The 25,620-nt window shown below is 35.1% G+C and overlaps 1 protein-coding gene across 2 annotated transcripts in view; it reads right to left on the minus strand.

The window, feature by feature from the left end:
* Positions 1-12,860: 12,860 nt before the first annotated feature.
* LOC150105929 (Fanconi anemia group E protein-like) overlaps positions 12,861-25,620 on the minus strand; it is a 145,104-nt gene continuing 132,344 nt past the window's right edge. For both annotated transcript variants that reach the window (XM_090393693.1, XM_090393692.1), the window contains exon 9: positions 12,861-13,416. In XM_090393693.1, the coding sequence (XP_090249819.1) occupies positions 13,318-13,416 (99 nt within the window). In that variant the 3' untranslated portion in view covers positions 12,861-13,317. The remainder of the gene's footprint in view (positions 13,417-25,620) is intronic.

Below are 25,620 nucleotides of genomic sequence, written 5' to 3' on the forward strand. Positions count from 1 at the left end.
CTGTTTGTTGCACACAATGCATGACATCACATGTTGCAATTGGTGACAGAGATGTTGGACAGGTGGCAATGGGAAGTATTGGAAAATCCTCTGTATTCACCAGATGAGTTCTTGTCTCCCCAAAATGAAATAATCCTTCACAGGTCTGTGGTTTCATGTAAGAGATTCTTCGAGCAGTAGGTTGCATCATCACTGATAACAGGCAACACTATGCTGATGATATCCAGCACCTCCCACAAATTTGGAAACAGGCACAGAACATGGCAGGAGATCACATTGAAAGAATTGTATAGACATGATAAATAAACTAATTTTCATTTTGTGCACAATGTTGCCAGTACTTTATTTACAATCATCATATATATCTAACAGATTATAATATATCATGATATGTATAATCACTGTTAATGTACAGTGCTATCGATGATAGCACTGTACATTAACATTTGTATTGGCAAATACAAATGGAAACAGATGGACATAATACCCTACAAGGTATATCCATTAAAGTCATTTATAAGAATCATGGGAAGGCAGTTGCAACATAAGATTATTATTCTGAGTGTGGCTTAACTCAGAACTCAATGAACATACTATAATAAATTCCACCGAATGACTAGTGCTGGACATGATGAAAAGCCTATATGTTTGCTTACAAGGATAGCAAACTATAATATGCTCCATCTATCTGCATTTGTCATGATGAATAATAAAGTGCTTTCTTTTATTTTTATTATCTCCGCTAACTTAGACTAACAGCTTTCCTACATAGTTCGTAATGTGGCTAAACATTCATTTAATAAACAAAATCGACATCTAAACCATAAATTGGAAGTCTTTGTTGCTAGACAAATTAAGCCTCTCTGTATTCCAGATAATGGGATATCAACATGTCTGGCTGCACTTTAACAGACAGTGAAACACTTATCCTTTCAAAAGGACATGAATTCTCTATAGTCCCTAAAAAAAGATTCCAGATTTAGATTTTCTTTTTAACATCGAATGGAACTTATTTCACCTCTCCAATGAAAAAGCTAATACTCTGTCTAGAAGCTGGATCTACAGTAATTATGGATTCTTCAAATTACAAAAGAAAAATTTCTCTTTTACTACGAGATCGCCCAACATACCAAGAACTGGATGATGAATCCACTAATTGGCAACTGAAGAAATTAAATTCCCTTCTAGATGAAGTTAGAAGTTTAGATGCAGACACCATAGAAAGATTAAAAATTCATTTTGCAAGACCTAGGTTTTATGGTCTTTCAAAAATCCACAAAACAGACATTCCTCTCCATCCTATTATAGACTGTATAGATTCACCTACTTACTGCATAGCCAAACATTTAGCAAACTTATTGAAATCACATATAGGCAAATCTCTCTCTTTTATAAAAAAAAAAAACTCTTCAGATTTCTTAAACAAATTAAAAAATGTCTCCTTACAACCTACTGATCTTATGGTGAGCTTCAATGTAGAAGCTCTATTCACAAATGTACCTCTCAAAAAGATTTTATAACTACTTACTGACATCTGCCCACAAGATATTGTACAATTATTCGGGTTTGTAATGCACTGGATATTTTTTGTGTCAAAACAAATTCTACAACCAAGTAGAAGGACCCGCTGTGAAAAGTCCACTTTCCCCTGTTCTAGCTAACTTTTATTTAGGGCATTTCCTCCCCCCCCCCTACGTTGAGCCCATACACAGGAGGTTGGTTGGTCAACCTATAGTACATTACCACTGTGTATGGGTAGGAAGCATTTAGAAGACATCCTTTTTTCATCTATATATCCTCAACCTTTTTTTTTTGGTTGCATATATAGAGATGACATTTTTGCAGTATGGCCTCACAACAGATTCTTTATCTTCCTTTTTAGCCAAAATCAATGTTACATCCTTGTATCAAATTCGCCATGGAAATCGAAAAAGACAACAATTTATCCTTCTCATCAATTCCATCAGGAAATTTAACTACATCAGTCTACAGAAAACCCAGTTTTACTGGACATTACATTCTCAAACAATCTGCACATCATCCCTCTCAAAAGACAAGAATCATCAAATGTTTAATTCGACGAGCTAGAACTAATTGTTCTACTCCCCATCTTTTACAGAAAGAACTTTCAACTATCAAACAATGCATGAAATTAAGTGGATTCTCCAAAAGGACTATACAACATCTGTTCAACTCCTACAAACCAAACCAAAACAACAAAGAATCAATACGTTGAGTTTCAATCCCATATATATCCAGAATTTCAGAGCCAATTTCAAGAATTTGAGAGGAGGTCACTACCCAGACTGGTTTCAACCTTTCATAATGTTGAACAGTAATACAGCTCCTAAGAGCTAAGTTCACATTATGGGTAAATACCAAGAATAGTGATTGGAGCTTGCTCCACCCTTTCTATGAGTTGCCTCAGTTTGCACTACCTAAATGAATCAGGTACTGCTTTCCAGGTATTTGCTTATGCTTGGAATCACCGAACTTTTAGTTTCTATATTCGGCATGAAACTCTGAGTTTCTTATTCGGCTAAGAAACAATATGGGATGCAATATCCCTTAACTTAAATAAGTTCATGTCGCCGAATTGAAGCCTTTGGCTCTTCATATAATTAATTGAAACAAACACATAACATTACACACACATGGAGTGTGTTGTATTAGTCACTGTTGTGTGAGCACGTTCTGTAGTTTTGAGCGAAATGAAATTCTGGCAAACCGAGCGATCTTATTAAGGTTTTCCATATGTCAGCTATTATCATTCCCTGGTTTCTGTTAAAGATTTTCTCCAGAATGGAGGACTACTACGGTTTCCCTGAAGTTTCTACAATGGAAGTCAGTTTCGGAGGACTACTACGACTTCCTTGAAGTTTCTACAATGGCAAAAGACATTAATGCTTTCAAACATGCTGGAGTGTACAACATCCCATGCCCTTGTGGTCTAAACTATATAGGGCAGATGTTGAGAAGCCTTGAAATCCAAAAAAAAGAACATGTAGGAGATGTTAATAACAGAAAATTCAGGACTAGCCCATCATTTCACGATTACAAATCACACCACTGATTGGGATAGGAGCTCCATGCCTTATATAGATAGAAGACTTCCATTGTAGAAACTTCAAGAAAGCTGTAGTTGTCCTCTGTTCTGGAGAAAATCTTAAACCAGGGAATGATAATAGCTGACATATAGAAAACCTTAATAAGATCACTCAGCTTGCCAGAATTTCATTTTGCTCAAAACTACAGAGTGTGCTCACACAACAGTAACTAATACAGCACGCTCCATAAGTGCAATATTATGTTTGTTTCAATTTTTAATTTATACAATAGTGTTACTCCAATTTCTCTGTACTAGCCACTTTGAATTTACTTTTACCGTTAGAAGCCGAATAGCTCCATTGGCGAAACTTGTTGGTGCTGTATGTTTATAAATCACAGGTCAATTAAAAATCAATATATTTCAGTTTAAATTATCTAATTAAGTGACCAAATATAGCTTAACAATGAACAGAACTGTACCCCATTTGTCAGGGCTCTAAGTCATGTTTGTAGTACCAATTTCAATAATGTTTCCTCTGGGGCTGCAGCAATGTAAGGAGATATATAGTGATAGGATATTGTAGGGTTCCCACCCTGCTGTTAGAGTCAGATAGTACTCTGTTCTGGTTCATGTAGCTCTCAGAAAACTGCATCCATAGTGCCAAGATGACAATTCGTGACACATTAAGCCAATGCACCACTTTGGGCCTGTGACAGCCATGTTTCAAGTCATCCAGGTGGCTCGCCATTTCAAAGAATCATCTGAACTGATGATGACTTGCCATCTAGGAATTGAAGTGATGTGGTGACAACCTGTGTTTTTATAGGCATTGAGTAATTTGCATCATGCACAAACCTGCTGAGTGGTAGATCAATTGCTGTTGGATGCTTGGAATTTGTGTGCTAGAATACTTATATCAAATATCTGCCTGTGGAGACACTTAAAATATTCATGAAAACTTTTGCATGTGTGAATAAATCAGTATTCTATTCCTGATTCTATAATTATTTCCATATTTTGATTTTATATGTAAAGAATCCATTAATAATTCTGACGTGTGTGTGTATACATATACAGCAATCCCTCGATTAATGCGTCATTTTTTTTCTATACCTAAATTCGATTAGTGCGTCTATGTACATCTTAAAAATAAATGCCGCATTTTTTATAACTAACTTTAAAAAATCACTCACCAGGATGAAATAATTTAGTTACCAATTTAAAACATTTTACAAAGTTATTCTTTAATGGCATGTTACACTATTTCCATGTACACTATGTTCCAAATTTATGTCGTCTGCTAATTACATAGCATTTTGATGATCACATCTCATGCCTCCTTTCCAATTGTTTTCCTTACTTTTTTTCTTTTAAAGTATTTTCCCAATCTTTCATGAGTAAAAGAATTAGTGAGCAAAAAAAGTGGAAATGATTCGAAAAGTGATCTCATCGGAAGAAAAACTTGAACTAACAAAGAAAAATGAACAAGGTGAGTTCAGAGCAAAGTTAGTACAAGAACACAAAAATGGGTGAATCAACTATAAGACCAATTTTAAGCAAAGCTGTCGAATACAAAAAGAAAAGTAAGGCTGCTTCAAGTTCATCATGCGCAGACCACTCAAAATCAAAGTATTATAATGACTGAATTAGAGAGACTTCTTTCTACATGGATCGAAGATTGTGACCCAAAACGGATCCTGCTAATCACTGACCTTATTAAATTAAAAGCATTAAGTCTGTTTGCAACCTTGAAAGAAAGGGCTATCAATGATCGAAAAGAAGAATTCCATGCTAGTGCTGGGTGGTTAAAGTGAGCATTTCAAGAGAAATAGCTTACATAATGTTAAAATCACAGGCGAAGCTGCAAGTGCAGATAAGGAGATGGGTGCAAATTATCCAGAGATTTTGAAGAAAATAGTGGAAGAAGGGAACTATTGTGAGGAACAAATATTTAATGTCGATGAAAGCAGCCCTTTTTTGGAAGCAAATGCCTTCCAAGACTTTTCTGGCCAAATCAGAGAAATCTCACCCTGATTATAAAGTCGAGTGAAATTACTGATGGTACAACATGACAAAATTTCATGTTTCATGCAGGCTGGGGCGTCACCTGGTTAAACAAGGCCCCCGTTGTTTTCGCCAGGGAACCAGGGTGAACAGCGAAAAGTCAGCTACTGGAACAAATCTGAAAACAAACCCCAACTCAACATCACCAGAGTTAAAGATCGGTACCATCAACATAAGAAGCTTGAATGGCAAAGAAATGGAGCTAGCTGAGGAATTAGATAAGTACCAGATCGACATAATAGGGGTGACTGAAACAAAAAAAAAAAACTTGTGAGATCTTTCTGAGCAATAAATACAAAATGTTATATTCAGGCAATGACAATCAAGGAAAAGAAGGAGTTGCCATAGTATTCAACACAAAATACGAGGCTAATCTTGAATGGCAGTCAGTCTCAAGTAGAGTAATGTGGACAAATATGAGAATGGGGAACTGGACAATGAGACTTATTTGTGCTTATGGTCCCACAGAAGGTTCTACTAAGGTAGAAGTGGAGGAATTTTTTGAGGCTTTTTTGATGACTTTGAGAACTGAGGGGGAAGTTCAATCTCCACCAGTAGTCAATCAGAGGTATCACTAATCATACACGGTACCAGTGAAAAGAGGCAGCTGACAAGCGCTGCGTGAGTTCTACAATTTTCTTGAGTTTACGGGAGAAAAATCCACTTGCCTATGCCAGCCAGAGATATTAACTCAGGAACCTGTGGAAAAAAGGCTTAGAAAACTTTTCTCTAGTTGACAACTAGAATAGAATTTAGGATACTGCTTCTTCAGGCAGCCTAGCACTGTATACGCACATGCCACTTACACTGAGCTATACAGACTTCTGGAAAATATTTTGCTATTTTTAAATTTACATGATAGTTTAAACTACTTGCCTTTGCTAATTAATAAATAAATCTTTTTTTTTTTTTTTTTTACTTGCAATATATATTTAATGTTTTCTATTTTTTCATTATTTTTTTGCAAACTTTAATTTTTTCAGTTAAAAATATTAAATGTGTTAAGATATGTAAAACAAATATCGTTTAGATGAACGAATATCCAATTCTAAATACTAGAGTGGCTTTTGCTTCCACAGTACTAGGCTGGGATGCTTGAAGGAGAACCTGAGTTCAATTCCAGTTGCCAACTGGAGAAACTTTTTCAAAGTCTTTTTTCGACTTGTTCCTGAGTTACTTGATCTCTGGCAAAGGCAAGTGGTTTTTTTCTCCTACATACTATGGTTTTTTGCCACTTAAGAAAATGGACTGTAGAACCCAGCCTCTTGGAGACAGTAACGTATTTTGTCTGGGTTAGGGATTGCAAAATGGCAACACTTGTCAGTCATAGTCTTATAGTGATAGTCTTGGGCCAGCTATTTCTGATTGGCTACCAGTGAAGATTGAATTGCCCATTCAGTTTTCAACCTACACCCTTTAAGGGAATAAATGGCATCAGCAGATTTTTTTTTTTTTTATTCTACACAACAATCAACATAATTGTAAATCAGATGCACTGCATTGCAAAATGCAATTGATATTTTATATCTCCTAATTCCATGAAAGCTGGTATCTCTTACTGTGAAAAAGTTGTTTGAATGCAGTGTGACACTGGAAAAAGAATATCCAGATGATGTTCCTGCATCATTTTGCCATCAGTTGATATATTTTCGAGAAAATATAAAATCCAAAATTAAGAAAATCAAAACAGTACATGAACTTGCCCATATCCATGTTTTCTGACACATGCACAGCGAGTCTTTTATTTTTAATTATACCAGTTACTGTCACCAGTTCTAAAAGATATGAGAAATCTTTCTCCATTTTTAAATTAAGAATTATATAAGAAATACAGTGTCACCAGGGCACCATTCAGTTTTACGAACCTCAATCAGTAGAACAAAATGCAAAGAACATTGATATCGTGAATATTGACCATTTTGATTAAGATCACAAATGAGGGAAAAATTAATTTAGGAAATGGTAACACTTTGATTCTGTGTATTTTTTATAGTACAAAAAAAAAAATATTTTTAATGATGTGGTCTGTTCTGGTCTCACCACAGGGTGCACACATCTCTACATTCTAAATTATACAATTGGGCAGAAGTCAAAGAAAGTTTTTGAAGAACTGGAGCTTGTCACATCTTTGGGGCTGTTCTGTGGAAGGCTGTGCCACAGAACTGAGGTAGAGGAAATGAAAATTGAATGCAAGTTGCAGGTTTTGTGAATCAGTAATTCATCTGTAAATGAGTGTTGGACAGATTTTGCTCGTGTTACTGTAGGCTTAACGGAAATGGGAAGGATGATGAATGCCAGTTTATTAAAAATCCCCCACAAAAACACTTAAACATAAAAGCAGCAAAAACCAAAGCAAGAGAAACCCCACAAAAAAGCTTCCCATTCACTTCAACATTTTTGGCCTAAACATCAATATAAACTATGTGCACAGTCACCACACTTTAGAGTCATCCAAATCAGACTTATTCCTAACAGAACTTCAGATGGTGACCTGTACAGCTATTGTCTGCTTCTAGTGCCTAAACTTAACTTCACACAACTCCTTCTGTCACAAGGATAGCTCTAGTGAATTCATCATAACTAGCATTACAAGTCAGAGATTGTTTGATGCAAGAGATTTGAGATTTTGCAAACTATCTATAACAAAAAACTATGTTACATTTATTTGTAACATAAATGTTACAAATAACATTTGAAATCTAGCAAAATACAAGCCAGTTAATAAACATCTTTTCTTTTATAAAATAGTCATTTGGTGGAATTATGCGTATTTAGACTGCTTACCTTTAAACCAGTTGGAATGTGCAAAATGTGACCTGGTCAAATTTATATTTCAGTAAGCTTTATTATCCAAAGAACTTGAAACTAGAGTTATATGTCATATTCAGCATCTCTAAAGAAGCTGGCACGAAAGTATTTCATAAATCTGAACAAAATCCTAGCAAAAGGATAAGTAGACAGCATAAATTTTCCACTTCAGATGCCTGCAGACAAAACTGCTAGTAAATTTGTCTCATTTTAGACTCACCTAAGATGAAACTGTTTTTTTAAGAAGCCATGAATTTTACTAACTCTCCAAAGAAAATTTATGCTAATTTCATCCTGCAGATAGAAACAAACCTACATGACCTTTCTTCTGATTCTGCAAACAAATTACATTTCAAAATGGCATACTAGAAATAAGGCAGGAAGCCTTATTTCTAGTATGCCTATCAAATTTGAGAGACTTCAAAGGATGCTATAAACTCTTTGCAATTAACCTAATCTAAATTATACTGGTGGTATAAAAATTCTGAGAAATAGCAACTTTGAAGTTTTAGTAATAATTTAACGATTATTCACACATATATATATTTATAGTTATAAATATAAAGGGAATATTTGCAGAATGATTCACATTAACATACACTAGTGGCCAAAATTGTGGAAACCTTTTGGAAAAAGTATATTTTTGAGGTTATAGTAATACCATAAAATTATATATCAATGGAAAGATAATTTAATCAAGAATATAATGCAATAAAGTTTGTTCAATCACCTGTATTCTATGAAAAGTTATAGCCAAATAACCAGAAAAGGAAGCACAACTTGCTTAGGTTGATATGAAGTAGCTTTCCTTCATTTGAATGTAGCCAATGAGCATGAGTGTTTAGAGAGCCAATCAGGTGTCATCTTGTTTTGGCAATGAGCCAATAAGGTCACAGGAGGATTCAGCTATTGATGTCATGTACTGGAGCTGAGAGGAGGACATTTGTCAGTGTGTTATGTGATTGCTATCAAGTTGGTTGGTTTTTTTTATGTTCTTTCATTTAGTGAGCTCGTAAAATGTAATAAAATTAAAGAAATGGTGCAAAGAGTTGACTGGTCACCCAGAAAGAGTTGTAAAATAGTACTATTAAGTGAACAAGGCTACAGTTATGAAGAAATTAGAAGAAAAATTTGTGGAAACTTAACCAAAGGTGGCATTTCTAAATTTTTGAAGAGGTATAAAGGGACTCAATCACTACAAAACCAGAATGATAAAGATGCACAACAGCAAGTGATGATAGAAGAATTGAGAGACTGTGCCTATGTGATAGAAGAAAATCATCTGGATGTATACAAGATGAAATGGCGCAATACAATGTGAAGTTGAGTGCAAGGACTGTTCGGCACAGACTACAGGAATTTGGTCTAAATGCTAGAATTCCACAAAAAAAAGCCATTTTTATCTCTCAAACAAAGTATGAAAAGATTAAACTGGGCTAAAACCCATGTTAACTGGACAGCAGAACAATGGAACAGTGTTATTTGGAGTGATGAGACCAAAATCTCCCTGTTTGGTAGTGATGGCATAAAATACGTAAGGAGAAGAATCGGAGAAGTTTTGCATCCTAATTGCATTACACCCAGTGGTGAGATATGGAAATTTTAACAAAGGGCTTGCATCGTTGAGCAAACTTCACACAAAAACTTTTATTAATACAGCTTGTGTACAAATGCCAGTCAAAAACGTATGAGGGAACAATCAACCAGTAAAGGCTATCATTTTTAAACAAATATTTCATGATCTAAACATGAAATATTTGCACACAATCATTGTTAATTGATAAGAAAAAATTAATAAGAAAAATATTTTTTTACTATCAAAATAAAATAAGAATAAAATCTTTTATAATCACACATATGAAATAGTCTTTATAACCATTTTTTATAAACAAAATAAATTTCTTTTGTTTGCGACAGAAATTTTTATGACAAATAATCTATAAATAATATATATATAAATATTATCTAAACACAATAATATTGAAGTACACTATATTTCTCTTCGTTTTTTTACTTCAAGTGATAATCAATGGTACCAATCAAGGGGCATTTTTTATAGTTCTATTTATTTATATGCGATTACCAAAAGTGAATTCTTATTTGTAAAATGGTAGTAACAGTAACTATAATATTTTATTTAATAAAATCACTTTGTTAGGTTACCGTATGAGTTTGTCGCTTAATATGTTTCGATTTTTTTTTTTTTTTTTTTTGAAAAAATAAAAAAGTAAACAAGAACAAGAGGCTTGCAAATTTGAGAAAAATTTAACAAAGGGCTCGGGCGATCCCCTTATAGCTCACCACTGATTACACCTACCGTGAAACTCCCACTTAGTGTTATGATCTGGGGTTGTATGACATCAAAAGGTGTGGGCAGAATTTGCGTGATTAATGGAAATATAATTGCTCAAAAATACATAAATGAAATACTTGAGCCCAAACTGAAGCCTTCTGCACGTGATCCTTTCCAAGATAATGAAGCATTTATATTTCAACAGGATTCAGCTCCATGTCATGTTGCTATTGTGTGCAAAAAGTGGTTTCAAGATAATCATATTCCACTGCTGGAATGGTTTCGGAATAGCCCAGACCTTAACCCAATCGAAAATCTATGGAGCCGACTAAAGAAACTTGTTAGTCAGAAGCAACCCACCAATAAAACCCAATTAATAGAAGCAATAATGTAATCTTGGTTTCACATTAGACAGCTGCAGAACTAAAAAACTTGGTTCACTCCATGGGAAGGCATTGTAAGGCCGTAATTAACGCTAAAGGTTACCCAACTAAGTATTAACTCACATTGTGAGAATTTTTGTATATCTCATTTTTTCTATATGTTTCACTTTTCTTTATAACTGCTGTTCTAATAAAAAAATCCTTCATAAAAGTTATTACATTACATTCTTGATTAAATTATCTTTCCATTGATATATAATTTTATGGTATTACTCCAAAAAAAGCAGTGTTATGAGCCAAAACCTCAGAAATACACTTTTTCCAAAAGGTTTCCACAATTTTGGCCACTAGTGTATATATACAATTTCATTACAATTCTTCCTAATCCAAATTTAGTTCTCATTTTCTTCCTTTAAAGCTAATTCACAATCTAGAATGACCTGCCAGTCATATATACATTAACTGACAATAAGGCATACCTTGTGTAAGCCTAATTCAATATCAATATGCATTATCTCAAACAGACACACTTGTTTGATACATTCTTGTTCAGAATTATCACATAAGTTATAACTACTTACGATTCTCATTCAGCACACTGCCTTTTACATGAATCCTTTGTTCACTCGTAAGTGCTTCTTCTTTCTTTCTGTCTGCTGGCCCGTTCTTGATTTCCCGCTAAATTTCTTCCAAGTCGTTGATTATTCCATGTCCTATAGGGCCCTCAACATAGCAGCTCTTACTTAGCAAGACGATCGATATAATAATTCTCAGATGGCAGCAGACCCAAGTAAGAGAAGATTTAGAAAAACCCTCTTCTCGACATCTTGCCTTATGTACACTCGGACTTCTGTTGTATGCATGTGTGCATTTTTTGAACTTTCCATATATGGTCATGTATTAACCTTCGGACATGCTGATATCATTATTTTAACAAAGGCTCTTTACAAGATTATTACAGGCAAAATAACATTTCGCTAAGTACATTCCGTTTAAAAAAACATCATGTAAAAGTGAACATGATAAGTTATAGTCACATATCATGAGAGATTTTACAACATAACAGGTTAAACAGCATCATCCTAGCAGAGGGACTTGTACCACTGCTGTTTAACTTGTATAACTCAAGTTCATCGCTCAGATGGTCTGGAGGGGAATATACATTTATATGGTAATGATGCAAAGTTAGATATGATGTATAGGACAATTTATCAGGTGATATATAAAGAATACTTGCAGACTGACTTGAACAGATAGTCTATAAGCAAGTGTGGTGTTTATTGTTGCTATGTGAATAACTTTGCACATAGCAACATTTTGGACTGAGGTCCCCCATAGGCTGAACTCGATAGAGATAGAGTAACAACCTCTGTTAATGAACTGTCAGGACTGCATGCATGCCAAATGATTCTACAGTTCTCTATGTTCAATCAACTTCTTGCTGCATATTGTATTAATGGGAATTTGCTGAAGCAGTTGATGAAAGTGGGAGGGGAGGCAAGTTAAAGTACACATTGCTAAGGGTTAAGTCATCATCTTGGATAATGTTGAAGCAAAAACATACAGAAATAAGGAAGCTACTCTCCCACTAATTTACAAGGCTTTGATAAGACTACACCTGAACCACCATGCTTAGAATGGTGGTTTGGGTTCTAGTGGATTTGGAATAAATACAAGGTTGAAGGAATGTGTGGCCTGCAAAGTTTGAGAAAACAGGAGAGGGAGAAGAGAGCAGAGTAGAAGAGATGATAGAAAGATAAGTGGGTAAATAATCTACAGTACAGACATAAGGAAATTTTGTAGCTTATGGTTGGTGAGGGAGAATAAGTTTCATCCCTGTAAACTAAGCAGTGTTAGGTCCTGGTTCTTCTCATGGTGTAGGATGAGTGAACTGAATTTTCCACTAGGTATTATGAGTGTATCTTCTGCATCATACAATCTGAAAAGGGCCCTTTCCCGATGAATCCACAAATCCCTGGAAGTGCCAGTAATAATAATACTTTGTCTGAAAAAAATGTTTTCATATTGATTCATTTATCAACTAATAAAATGCTATTTTTGCTAAAGGCTGGTTCTGCTGAATATTTACCATTTTTGGATGAAAAATGAGGTGATTAGAATTGGTTGACTAGGTACCATGAATGAAACCAGATGCTATTTTTTTTGTTTATCCTGTTTTTGTTTACTTTCTGTTATGTGATTTCTTGTGTGTTACTGTATGTTGTGAATGTTACAAACCATGCTGTGAAGATCACAAGGCCACTCAAGTTTGTGTGCATTTTATTATTATTGATTCCCAACACACAAAGAAATCACATGACCTATTAAAGGTTTTTGAAAAGCTATGGATTGTATTCAGTAGGAAAAACACTGGGTCAATACATGTGTTACAAATATTGTAATAATAAATCATCTCTCTATATAGAAATATCAACATTAACATTTATGTTCATTTGTACACATATCTGAATCAAACTATTTACACCAATGGAGATACAGTAACAACCTCCGTTCATGAATGGTCAGGACTACATGCATGCTAAATGATTCTACAGTTCTCTATATTCAATCAAGCTCTTGTTCTATAGTCAGTTTTATGAACATGATCTAATTCATGCAACCATGCTCATTTTGCTTTAGTAAGGATAATGGTACAACCATGATGTGCCTCATTTTTCTCATATTAAGGTAATATGTATCAGCAAAATTTGTTGCTGATTTCATTGTAAATTTTTGAGCAGATTTTCTGCAGCTTTTTTCAAGAAAGTTTTATTTTGTCCTACAGCCACTACTAAGTTGGAAAGCTGCAAACTGCTGACCTATAGGGAAAAGCAAAACAAGTTACAAATTATATTAAGATAAAGATTAAAACAAATATAATTTTTTGTCAAGTATCACATACATTGTAATCAAGCGGGGAAATTTTCTACAACTACCCTTTATCCAGTGAATTTAATCATCATCATCATCATACGTATCAAGGATTTAGGCCTAGTATGGTCTGTTCCGGCCTTAGAAGTCATTGTTGAATCGTTTAAGAGGACGTCCTGGTTTTCTTTTTCCTAATGGCTTGTACTTTAAGGCTTATTTTGGTAATCTTTCTGTTTTCATTCTTTGAACGTGTTCCATCCATTTATGTTTATATTTTTTAATTTTTTCAATTACTGGTTCTTGGTTTAATTCTTTCATAATATCTTCGTTTCTTTTGTGATCAAATAGGGTATACTTTGCAGTTTTTCTCATAAACTTCATTTCTGCTGTTGTTAATCTTTGTCTTGTTTTATTGTCCAGATTTCACTTCCATACATTAAGACCGGTAGGGCTAATGTATTGTATACTTTTAGCCTGGTTTGTTTTTGAACTAAGTTTGGTTTAAATATAGAGTTAATTACTCCTGTTATTTTTAAATATTTTGCAATTTTTATGTTTATATCTTTTTCATTTTCATAAGTGATCATACATCCTAGGTAGTTAAATGAATTCACCTGTTCTAAGAACTTGTTATCTAATACTATTTTAGTTCTTGCTGGATCTTGTCCTTTAAAGGCCATAGTTTTTGGTTTTTCCGTTGATATTATCATACCATAATCTTTGGATATCTCATTTAGATTTAAAATAGCTTTCTGTAAGTTATCTTCAGAATTTGTAATTATTATTTGGTCGTCTGCAAAGAGGAGAGTGTTTAAGTTAACTGTAGGTGAAAGTTTAATTCCTTGTTGTAAATTTTTACTCCATTTTATTATTATTTCATTTAAGTAGATATTAAAAAGAGTTGCTGAGAGGGGACATCCCTGTCGGACCCCTTGGTTTATCTCTCTCGTATATGATAGCTCGTGATTTAATCTTATTTGTATTTGATTATTTTCATATATACTTGTGACAGCTTTTAGGATATTATTTGGTATTTGTCTTTCTTTTAATATGTTAAATAATATGTTTCTTTTAACTTTGTCAAATGCTTTTTCAAAGTCAATAAATGCAATATGTGTTTCTAAATTATATTCTCTTCTTTTCTCTATTATTAATTTTAGGCAGAAGGCTGGGTCTATACATGATCATCCTTTTCTAAATCCATTTTGTACCTCTAGAATAAAGTTTTCGGAATATTTCATTAGTTTGTTATTTAAGATTCTGCTATATACAGGGTGTTTGGGATAAATTTGACATATTTATAATTAATTATATTTTTCCGTAAGTTACATGTATTAACACACACTTCTCTTCATTTAAAAGTTTGGACCCTTCTTCATTCATATACAAGATGTCAGAAAGGATGGATAGCTGGAACCCACCTGAATCATGGAAGAGAATAACTTGTATCATGATGATTCGTGCCCGCCATCAAAATAAGGATATTACGACTGCTGCCCAATGCTCCCTGAATACAGTAAAAACAATCAGGCATGAACTAGAGACTTGCAATGGTGACTACGAGGATGTAGCAAGAAGAAAGATCCCTAGCAGACGATCTGATTGCGTTCGTACAGCAGAATTCCTCGCAAATCTGCAGGAACAGGTGTTGAAGAACCCTGGCATTGGAATTCGGGCTTTGTTCGTGGAGTTGCTAACTGTAGTCAAGCCCTGGATAACAAGGGTAGCCAATGGTAGGCCGTATGTATGGCAGCAGGATTCGGCCCCTTGCCACACCTCTGGGAAAAGTCAAAAATGGTTGTCTGAAAATTTCTACGACTTCACCAGTCCAAATGTTTGGCCTCCAAACTCCCCAGACCTTAACCCCATGGATTATTTTGTATGGGGCGCAGTTGAAAAAGACACCAATCGCACTTCCAGTAATACAAAAGCCCAGTTAATGGATAAAATTAAAACAGTTTTTGCGGCCCTTCCCAGGGAGACTGTAGCATCAGCTTGTTCGAGGTTCCGAAGCAGAATTGAAGCTGTGATCGATGCTAATGGTGGTTATTTTGAGTAAATCTTGTTGATAGTATTGTAATTAACTCTGCCTGTAATGTTTTTTTGTCAATTCATTAAATTTAATAGATACAAAGAAGATTTTCTTTTTCCTTACGAAACTGTCAAATTTATCCCGAACACCCTGTATTTTGTAACATGAATTTAGTATACTGATACCTCTATAGTTTTTAGGGTCATCTCTATTACCTTTCTTAAAGATAGGAATCACAATTGCTTTTTTCCATTCTATTGGGCCGATACCAGTTGAGTAAATTTTATTTACAAATAATAGGAGTCTTCCTTTGAATCTTGTTCCTGCGTATTTATATAGTTCTGAACCTAGCTTATCTTCTCCAGGAGATTTTCCGTTTCTTGTTTCTTTCAGGCTGATTTCTAATTCTTCTTCAGTTATTTCCTTTTCATTTTCGTTAATTGTTTGCCAGTTGTCTTTTTTAAAATATTTGTCTGTCCACAGTTCTGTGTAGTAAGTTAGATTTTCAGAATTTAATAATAAGGTGATATTTCGTTTTTTGACTTGGATACGAAAATGACTTCATGCATTGATTTAACTGTAGTTATCTTCTTGGGTCTGGCTCCCACTGATGAGAACTCAGCAAAGGTTGAAACTAGTCTAGGCAGTGACCCTTCCCATACTATTTTTGCATTATGGGACACTAAGGCAAGTTATGTGAAGTCATTTCATGCTTATGCTTGGATACAGGATTGAAAAAACAATATACTTTCTTGTCAAGTATAATACATTTATCCATTTTCTCACTTCTGCTCTAACAACTGGTCGATGCAAAAGTGTGACTGAGAAAATGTACTTTAAAAGGAGGCTGATTATATTGAAATAATGTGAAAATAAATAGAAACTTCAATCCCCCCCCAATTCAGTGACATCTTTTGAATAATGAGCAATTCACAATGGAGGTATTTCTAGAATATCACTTGTAGAAACATTTATCTTAGGCAGCAGTATGTAATGGAGGGCAAATGAAGATTGAGTCTTAGATTGATCATTTCGACACAAAGTTATTGTGAAGGTGGTGTTTAATGTGTCTCCCCATTTGGTAACAATGACTATAAAGTGATCACCTCGGTTAGTGACTAGTGATATAAGAACTAATCCAGGAAACGAAGTATGTCGAACTTCAAGGTAAGAAGTTTGACATACTTCCTTTCTGATATACTCCTAAGCATTTGTGGAATGCTTAGGAAATAGTTTGGAACAACAGCACATAATGAGGAATTAAGTAGAAAGGAAATCAATGCTGCTGGCATAGGTCAAAAACTATTTAATAGCTGTTATTTGTGAGGCAGTTGAATGTTAGAATGTGCATAAAATGCCTATGTTAGTACTAACAGGATAGTTAGCATAAAGTGTCAGGAAAGAGGTGGGCCTAAGTGGCTTTTGTTGGTTTTGGTTCTTTCATCCAACCTTATATTTGCTAGTTGTTGGTTGACCCCATATTCAAACACAAAGAAAATTTTTATTATACTGTGCCACTCTATGTTTGAAATCACACAATTATTGTGAAGGAGTCAAGCATCAAATAGCACAACAGCAATGTGAACTTACTTCGCAAGATTAGTATTTTAATGAGTGGTGCAATGAAACTGAAATTAGGCAAGCACAAGAATCAAGTTAGACAAGATATTTAATTCTCTCACAAAATTATTTTTACATTACAAAAAAGAACTCTAAGATTTAATTTATGCATTCTATAAAGTATTTAGATTCTACTCAGCTGAGTGCATCATTTACTGCTAGAACATATAAGGCTTTCACAATTCTTATCCGTTAGGATTTCAACTTAGTTTCACCTTAAACAACAACAATATTCAGCAAAACACTTAAAAAGTAATTCTTTTTAGTCTCATAGAATAATCACAAACTCCAATTTTATCAAACACTTAGCTGACATCATCAATATTTATCAGAGGATTAAAATAGTTCTTAAAAGGCTCAGTCTTGCATTTACATATACATTGTGAGATAACACATTCAAACATGAACTAATTCTCAAATGAAGTTTCTCACATTAGTTTCACAAGGAAAATGTTTTATAATATCACTCATTCAAGCTTGACTAGCTGGTTCCAGCAACACGAAATTTGACCAAGTTCTCCGGACACAAGCAACACTATCACACGTTAGTTATAGAGTAGCTATTCTTACCGGTATGATCATTATAGCTTGCACATTATGGAAAACTCTTACAACACTTCTAGGCACTCGATAATCTTCCACTACAGACAACACAAAAGTTATAGTATCCCTGAGTTCAATAACTTATTTGTTAAGACTGGAAAATGTATATTTTCTTGCTCGTAATAACTTATCTTATGATAAATCTCGATCATATTATCCTTTCACTCGGGTAAATTCCTTTACAAGGTGACAGGAAACTATAAATAAATATGAGTTCGAAGTAAGATTCATTAAAATCAGAACAAGTTTCCAAATCTTTGTTACGTCGTACGATCCCAGGTTAGATCACATCTCACGACCTTCCCACACTCTCTCCAATTTCCTTCTGGTTCCTTCTTCCTATATCTCATAAGTCCCCTCTCTCTCTCTCTTTCCCACTCAAACTTGTTTTTCTCCGCTCTTTCAGTTTACAACCAAATTTCCGCATGATTGTTGTACAGTTCCCAATGCTAAGGCACATGCTATCTCAAAATAACTTAGTTTTCTGACAGTAGCCAATCAAATCATATTAAGAGTCCCTTAGAAATACTTTCACTAACAACAAATAAAATGCATATATTACAATTTGCTTAGGATACATTTACAAATTAATACAAAGAATTTATATAAGATAAATAACTAAAACAAAAATTACAATTATTATTTCAATGAGCAAAAAACAGTAAGTGCTTCAATTACAATTTACTTAGGAGCAAACTTAGCTCAGGAAATGCAATTCATGTTAAATCATGAATGAAGTATTAATAATCATAAAATTCTTCATGCACTAATTTAACAAAGGCTTATTTTTCCTCTGAAAAATTTTTCACACAAGACTCATGAGTGGAGAAAATAGACTTCTTATCTCCTTTGAGGTCTTAAATAATATCTAGTTTGAATAAAATCTAATTTATTACTACAGTCAGTATTTTTGTATCTCTATATTTTTACTTAGATTCATTCTGCTTTCGTTACTGGGAATAGTTTGTTCCTTATTTTTGTAGTATGGGGATGTCTCATCAGAGCAGAGTCCCTCATTTCTGTCTCTAGCATTGTGTCTTGATTGTCTCATGACTGGGTTTTTCATTCTAATGGTACTTCTTCTGCAATCTGTCATTCCATGATAATTCCTTTTCCATCCCCATACATTCTCCAAAGAATCTTCTAAGTAGGATAATCTGTCAGACTTGTCCTTTCCCTCCTTTCTTCTTCTTGCCTTATTAGATCTTGGATGTAAACTAACTGCTTTAGCAAAGTTGATTCCAATTATCAGTTGATCTGTTTTGTTGATTAGGTTTATCAGAATTTGAGTCATTGAAATCTTCAATTGACTCATTAGTGGTTGATTGTATTTTACTTGTAGGTACTATCACATTCGTCTTACGATGCCTTTCTGTCAGCTGTTTCCACCCAATATTTGTAAGTGTATTATTTCTCCAGATATTTCTTCTTCTATTCATTATGGATATCTCACCCTTAGAAAAGTCACATGAGAAGCAATAATTTTTCATAAAGTTAGTTCCCAAAATGATGTGAGAACTCGAGTTGGATGTTGATGGAATAATCAGTAGATCCTGCCAAACAAATAACCCAAAATTTGGTAGAAAAATCCTTATACAAGCTTTCTTATACGCCATAAGAGTAGAGTCAGAGAGAGTAGTAATTCTCACTGGTCTCCTCAATTTAATAATATTTTTCCATATTCTGTGCTTTATATGCATGAGGTAGCTTCTACTGATAATTGAAGCATTGCAACCTGTATCTAGTAAGATATTACATTGATACCCTTGGATACTTCCTCTGATTTTCATCATTGATTCATTCATCTTAAAAGAGTTATCAAGATTACTATGTACTTTGTGAGGAATCTGTCCAAAATTCAAATCCCATCCATAGTTTGAGTATGTTCCTTTAGTATCGAAACAATTCCTAGCAATATGCCCAGTCCTGTGGCATCGAAAGCATCTTGGAGGATCCTTATAGTTGTAGAAATACTCTTTCTTTGCTTGAGGTTGAGAAATTTGACCAAGTTCTCCAGGCACAAGCAACACTATCACACATTAGTTATAGAATAGATATTCTTACCGGTATGATCATCATAGCTTGCATGCTTACGATAAATCTCGATCATATTATTATCCTTTCACTCGGGTAAATTCCTTTATAAGGTGACAGGAAACTATAAATAAATATGAGTTTGAAGTAAGATTCATTAAAATCGGAACAAGTTTCTAAATCTTTGTTACGTCGTACGATCCCAGGTTAGATCACATCTCACGACCTTCCCGCACTCTCTCCAATTTCCTTCTGGTTCCTTCTTCTTATATCTCATAAATCCTCTCTCTCTCTCTCCCACCCAAACTTGTTTTTCTCCACTCTTTCAGTTTACAACCCAAATTCCCACACGATCGTTGTACAGTTCCCAATGATAAGGCACGCACAGTAGCCAATCAAATCAGATTAACAGAGTCCCTTAGAAATACTTTCACTTTCAGTAACAACAACAAATAAAATGCATATATTACAATTTGCTTAGGATACATTTACAAGTTAATATAAAGAATTTATATAAGATAAATAACTAAAACAAAAATCACAATTATTATTTCAATGAACAAAAAAAACAGTAAGTGCTTAAATTACAATTTACTTAGGAGCAAACTTAGCTCAGGAAATGCAATTCATGTTAAATCATGAATGAAGTATTAATAATCATAAAATTCTTCATTCATAATTTAACACTTTTGCACTTTGTTACTCATACTAGGAGCATTCGGAACAAGGGAGAAGAATTTTATGGTACTGGCTAGTTCCTCCTGGCCAAAGGTTATTGGCATTAGTGAGACATGGCTGACAGAAGATGATATAGTTAGTGGGATAGAATGTGAAGGGGAGGTGTACTCAGGGAGGATAGAGGAGAAAAGAATGGGGAAGGAGTATTACTGATGATAGCCAATGAACTGCAACCAAAGAGAGAAGTCCAACTACAGGCCAGTGAAAATAGAATATTTGAGTCCATCTGGTGTGAGACTGTGGAAAGCAGAACAAAATATACAGTGGGATGCTTCTATAGACCAGGGGATGTAAAGGATGATGGGAATAGTATGCATCAGCAAATAAGCTCAATGAGTGAAGGACAGGTAGTTATTATGGGGGATTTCAACTATGGAAACATATACTGGAAGGTGGAGAGGACACATGGAAGTAAATGGAAATTATGCAGTTATTAAGGAATAATTACCTAAGGTAGCATGTGAAGGAATGTACAAGGGAGTTTGGGAAGGCTAGATCTATTAAATGCATCAGAAAATTTGTCTATAATCAATATGAATCACAAGGGAGGTGGCCAAATGTTTAGAATTTTCATTTAAGAGGGGGGGGAGAGATATGTGGAATTACAGGACTGACAGATATCACAAACTTCGGAGATTGCTTGGATCAGTGTGAAAGAGTGAAACTGCAAGGGCTGGATGTTGACAAGTGGTAAAGGTGTGTTTGAGAGAAGTAATAGCAAACTGCATACCTAGAGTTAGGAGAATAAATAAAGTGGGAGTTAAATGGATGAATACAATCATTAAGCAGAAGCTACAAAAATTTGTGGAGGGAATTCAAGGAGAAAGGTGACCAACAGGCACATGAGTAGTACAAAGCACAGGCCAGAAAGGTAATCAGTGTGGTAAGAAAGATAAAAGCAGAGTATGAAAAGAAATTAGCAGTGTAGTCCAAAGATAATCCTAAAAGAGTTCTTTTGGTATGTTGCAAGTAAAAGGAAGAATGTTTATGGCAGAATGATTTTAATGAATGCCAATGGTAGGGAGGAAACTGAATCAGGCAAAATAGAATTATTAAGTGAACACTTTGCAAGAGTATATATAATCCAGGTGGAGGTATTGCAATAATGAGAGAGAGAGAACTGGAGGTGCATAGCATATTATAGAACCTTGATGTGAATTCAACTATTAGATTAGATGGTATACCAGCAGTTTTTTGAGAAGGTGCTAGGGAATTGGCAGTGCCTTTGACTATGTTATTTAATCTGTTCTCAGTTCTGGGGTTAGTTCCAAAGGGATGGAAAGAGAAATAGTTTCATTGAATAAAGGAGGCTCCAAGACTGATGTAGCAAATTACCAACTGATCAGCATATCAAGAGTTGTTGTCAAGGTAGTGGAGAAGTTGGTGAAGAGAAAATACAGGAATGGGTAAACAGAAATGGGATACTGTATGGTGTGTGTGTGGGGGGGGGGAATTGTTTTGTGAAGGGTAGGTCGTGCCTCAGTAGCTTGCTTATGTTTTATAATACAGTGACAGCTCAGTTGGATAAAGGTAATTGGTTTATAGTAATACTGCTCGACTTTGCAAAAGGTTTTGACAGGAGGAATTTATTGATTATAATACCAGATGGAATTATAATCAATAAATTGCAGCATATGACGATGGATATAAAGTTGGTGAAGTGGATAAGAGGGTGGTTGATGAAGAGATATTAGAGAATTGTTTATTCAAGAGTAGAGTCCAGTAGAAGGCCTATATCTAGTGCCATGCCACAGGGTTCTGTTCTTGGCCTGTGCTAATTTGTACATTAACAATATAGGAAAGGATCTGAGTGGAACTATTCAGTTGTTTGTCGATGATGCAAAATTGGGTAGAGCAATAGTTAATACAGATGTTAAAATTTTGCAGGGTGATTTGGATAGACTAGCAGTCTAGGAAAAGAAGAATAGATGTCAGTTTGATGTGGCAAAATGTAAGGTTATGCACTGTGGGATGAAAAGATTACCAGCTGTGTACCATATCGATGGAACCATACTCTAGGAAATAGATGAAGGCAGGAATTAGGGAGTGTTAGTGGATAGAAAGTTGAAATTTAGAGGGCATATTGCAAGAGTAGCTTATGAATTACTTGGTTACTTTATTTGATACCTCTTTATTGAGCCTTGGTAAGACTCCATCTTGATTACTGCATGCAGATCAAGTCACCTGGGTTTCTTGGCAATGAAAAGATGTAGAGGATCCAAAGGCGAGTGACCAAGATGGTAGCAGGTCTATGGACTGAACCTTATGATGACAGATGGAAAAGGGGAAAATGAGTAAGAGTATAGTTAGCAGGATTATGAGGACTAGATTTTTTGCTTGGAAAGTGGTGAATGACTGGAATAGGTTGCCGGAGTCTGTTGTGGGTGCCATGACTGTGAATGAGTTCAAAGCAAAGTATGATAGTTACTACACAAATGTTGGATAGTGCTAAGCATGATGTTTAGGGCCTTCCACAATGAGTCTAAAAACTCCATGGAGTAGCCCATAATAATAATAATACTAAAATTTACACTCAGTAAAAATATAATAGCGTAAAAAGCAAACATACCAAGTAAACCACGATTATGAGATTTTTACAGTGGCTCAGTGTTACGTCGTTGTTTTCTTAAATATTTTACCTCTATTGTTCTCCTTGTGCCTATTGAGATCTGGCTTCTAAGCTGACTTTCTGGGGCCGTTTCTCTCTTTGAGCTCTGACGAAATTTTTTGTTTATGCTGCGCCAGTCAGAACTCTAGGATAGAAACTCTTATCCGAAGAAACTTTCCCAGAATTCAAGTAATACCTTATATAGATTAAGTAGTTAGGTAGATTGAGTTCTCAGTATACAGTCATGGCCTTGACAATCTTAAATTCCCCTTTTTTCCCTCTAGACATAGGTTCCATATTTTCGTGAGTGGTAAAATTCAATCTCTTACTCAGACAAACTCAGGTATACATGGGAAAACATTACAATTTAAACAACACATATAATCAAGCAAATCAAGGTTAACACTAAAATACAATAAATTAAAGCAGGGTAATAATAATCAAACAGACAGGCTATTCAAACACACTCATGAGAATCTTATGTTCATCTATATCACAAACATTGATGTCGGTATTAAACTAGATTACTGCTGCTAATGACCCATACACATTAAACTTGGTCTAGACAAGTTATGAATGTAGACTGCCAGTCCAATTCGATTAACATTACACAGGAAACTGTCTCAAAAATCTCTCTCTCTCTTCTTTTCTAAACTCTGTCCATTTTACACCTTCGTCACCAATAGATAATACAAAAAAAAGGGAAGATTTGTACATTACCACCTTGTTAGATGATTTCTCGATCCTTCCGCCTGTTCATTGTTATAGATTGTCCCTCTGTATGATGGATTTCCACCACGTGGGAGTCACGTGCTCGTCCCGAATTAGCCACTTGTTTCTTCTGGGCTTACGAACTTTTCGTGTCGCTGCTTCTAACACGATTTATCTTCAAAGGAATCCTTTGCTGCTTTCTCATCAGTTAGATCCGCACCGATGGTCTAAAACTCAAACGCTGCAGTCATCTTGTGCTATATTTTCTTCGATTCGTATCGCTCAGCAACGGGAAACACGCTGCTGCTTTGCCATCTTCACACATCTTTGTCGGGTATCAAGCATGCTGATCCGCTCGGGAACTTCGAGCAAGAGACCCACGGGAGGGCACACGCGATCGGGGAACAGGAACCAGGAAAAAAACGTAAAAGGAAGCAAAAAAGATCCCTCACAACGATGTGAATCCATTTTAAACTCCATTATAGTGCCTTCTTTCCGCACTCCAAACTTGTCTACGACGTTCTCCCATTTGCTGTCACCTCCTTGCTGTATGCGCATCGCTCTTTTCGGGGAACGCGAATTTCTTGCGTATTCCACGAATGCCTACTCATCGCTCGTTATGTCATCTTTGGTGGTCAAACTGCGATCTTTGAACTTTCATTCGCACGATGATACACGACTTTATACATTGCGTATTTTCTTCTTCTTATTGTGCTATCTTCTATCGAAGGTCAGCGACCATCTTGGCGAACAAACTGCGCTCTTGTGCTAATCTGAGCAGTTGTGCACTGCTCTTTCCTGTCCACGTCTTGATGTTGTCAAACCATGATATTCTTTTTCTTCCTCTAGTTCCTTTGCCATCAATTCTTCCTACCAAAATAGTTTGTAGAAGTTGGTATTTGCTGTTTCTCATGATGTGTCCAAGATATGATGTTTTTCGTTTCTTGATTATTTGTACAAGATGTTTAGCTTTGCCAATGGATTTTAAGACATCTTCATTGGTAATTTTTTCTGTCCATGATATCTTTAGCATTCTTCTGTATAGCCACATCTCAAAGGCTTCGATTTTCTTGATGGTTGTCGCCTTCAATGTCCATGTTTCAACTCCATAGAGCAAAATAGACCACACGTAGCATTTCAGCATTCAGCATCTGACTTCCATGTTTAGGTCTTTATTGCAGAATAGTGTTCTCATTTTCATGAAGGACTGCCTTGCAACTTCAATCCTTGTCTTTATATCTATTTCTGGATCCCACCGCTCATTAAGCCAGCAACCAAGATATTTATATCTTGACACTTGATCAATATTTTTCCCATTGAGTGTCAGTTTCATTGATGAGGCTGGATGTTTGCTGATGATCATGTATTTTGTCTTGTTGATGTTTATATTTATTTCCATTCTTTGGCTTTCTATGTATACTCTGTCAACGAGTTTTTGGAGATCCATAATGTTATCTGCAATTAGCACGGTGTCATCTGCATATCGTAGGTTGTTAACAATCTTTCCATTTATTGTGATTCCCTCTGGACATTCTTCCAATGCTTTTTTAAAGATTACCTCTGCATATATGTTGAACAGGAGTGGTGAGAGCACACATCCTTGTCTCACTCCTCTTTTGATGTTAATATCACTGGTGGTAATGTTGTCTAATTGAACGGTAGCTGACTGATTCCAATACAGATTTGTTATTAGTCTTATGTCTTGTTCGTCTAGCCTTATTTGTTGAAGGATTTCTATTAAGTTGGTGTGTCTGACTTTGTCGAATGCTTTTTCAAAATCTATGAAACACATAAAGACAGATTTCT

Source organism: Typopeltis vanoorti, chromosome 6, assembly GCF_054136105.1.
Source record: "Typopeltis vanoorti isolate ZY-2024b chromosome 6, IOZ_Tvanoo_1.0, whole genome shotgun sequence".
In the NCBI taxonomy this organism is placed as follows: Eukaryota; Metazoa; Arthropoda; class Arachnida; order Uropygi; family Thelyphonidae; genus Typopeltis; species Typopeltis vanoorti.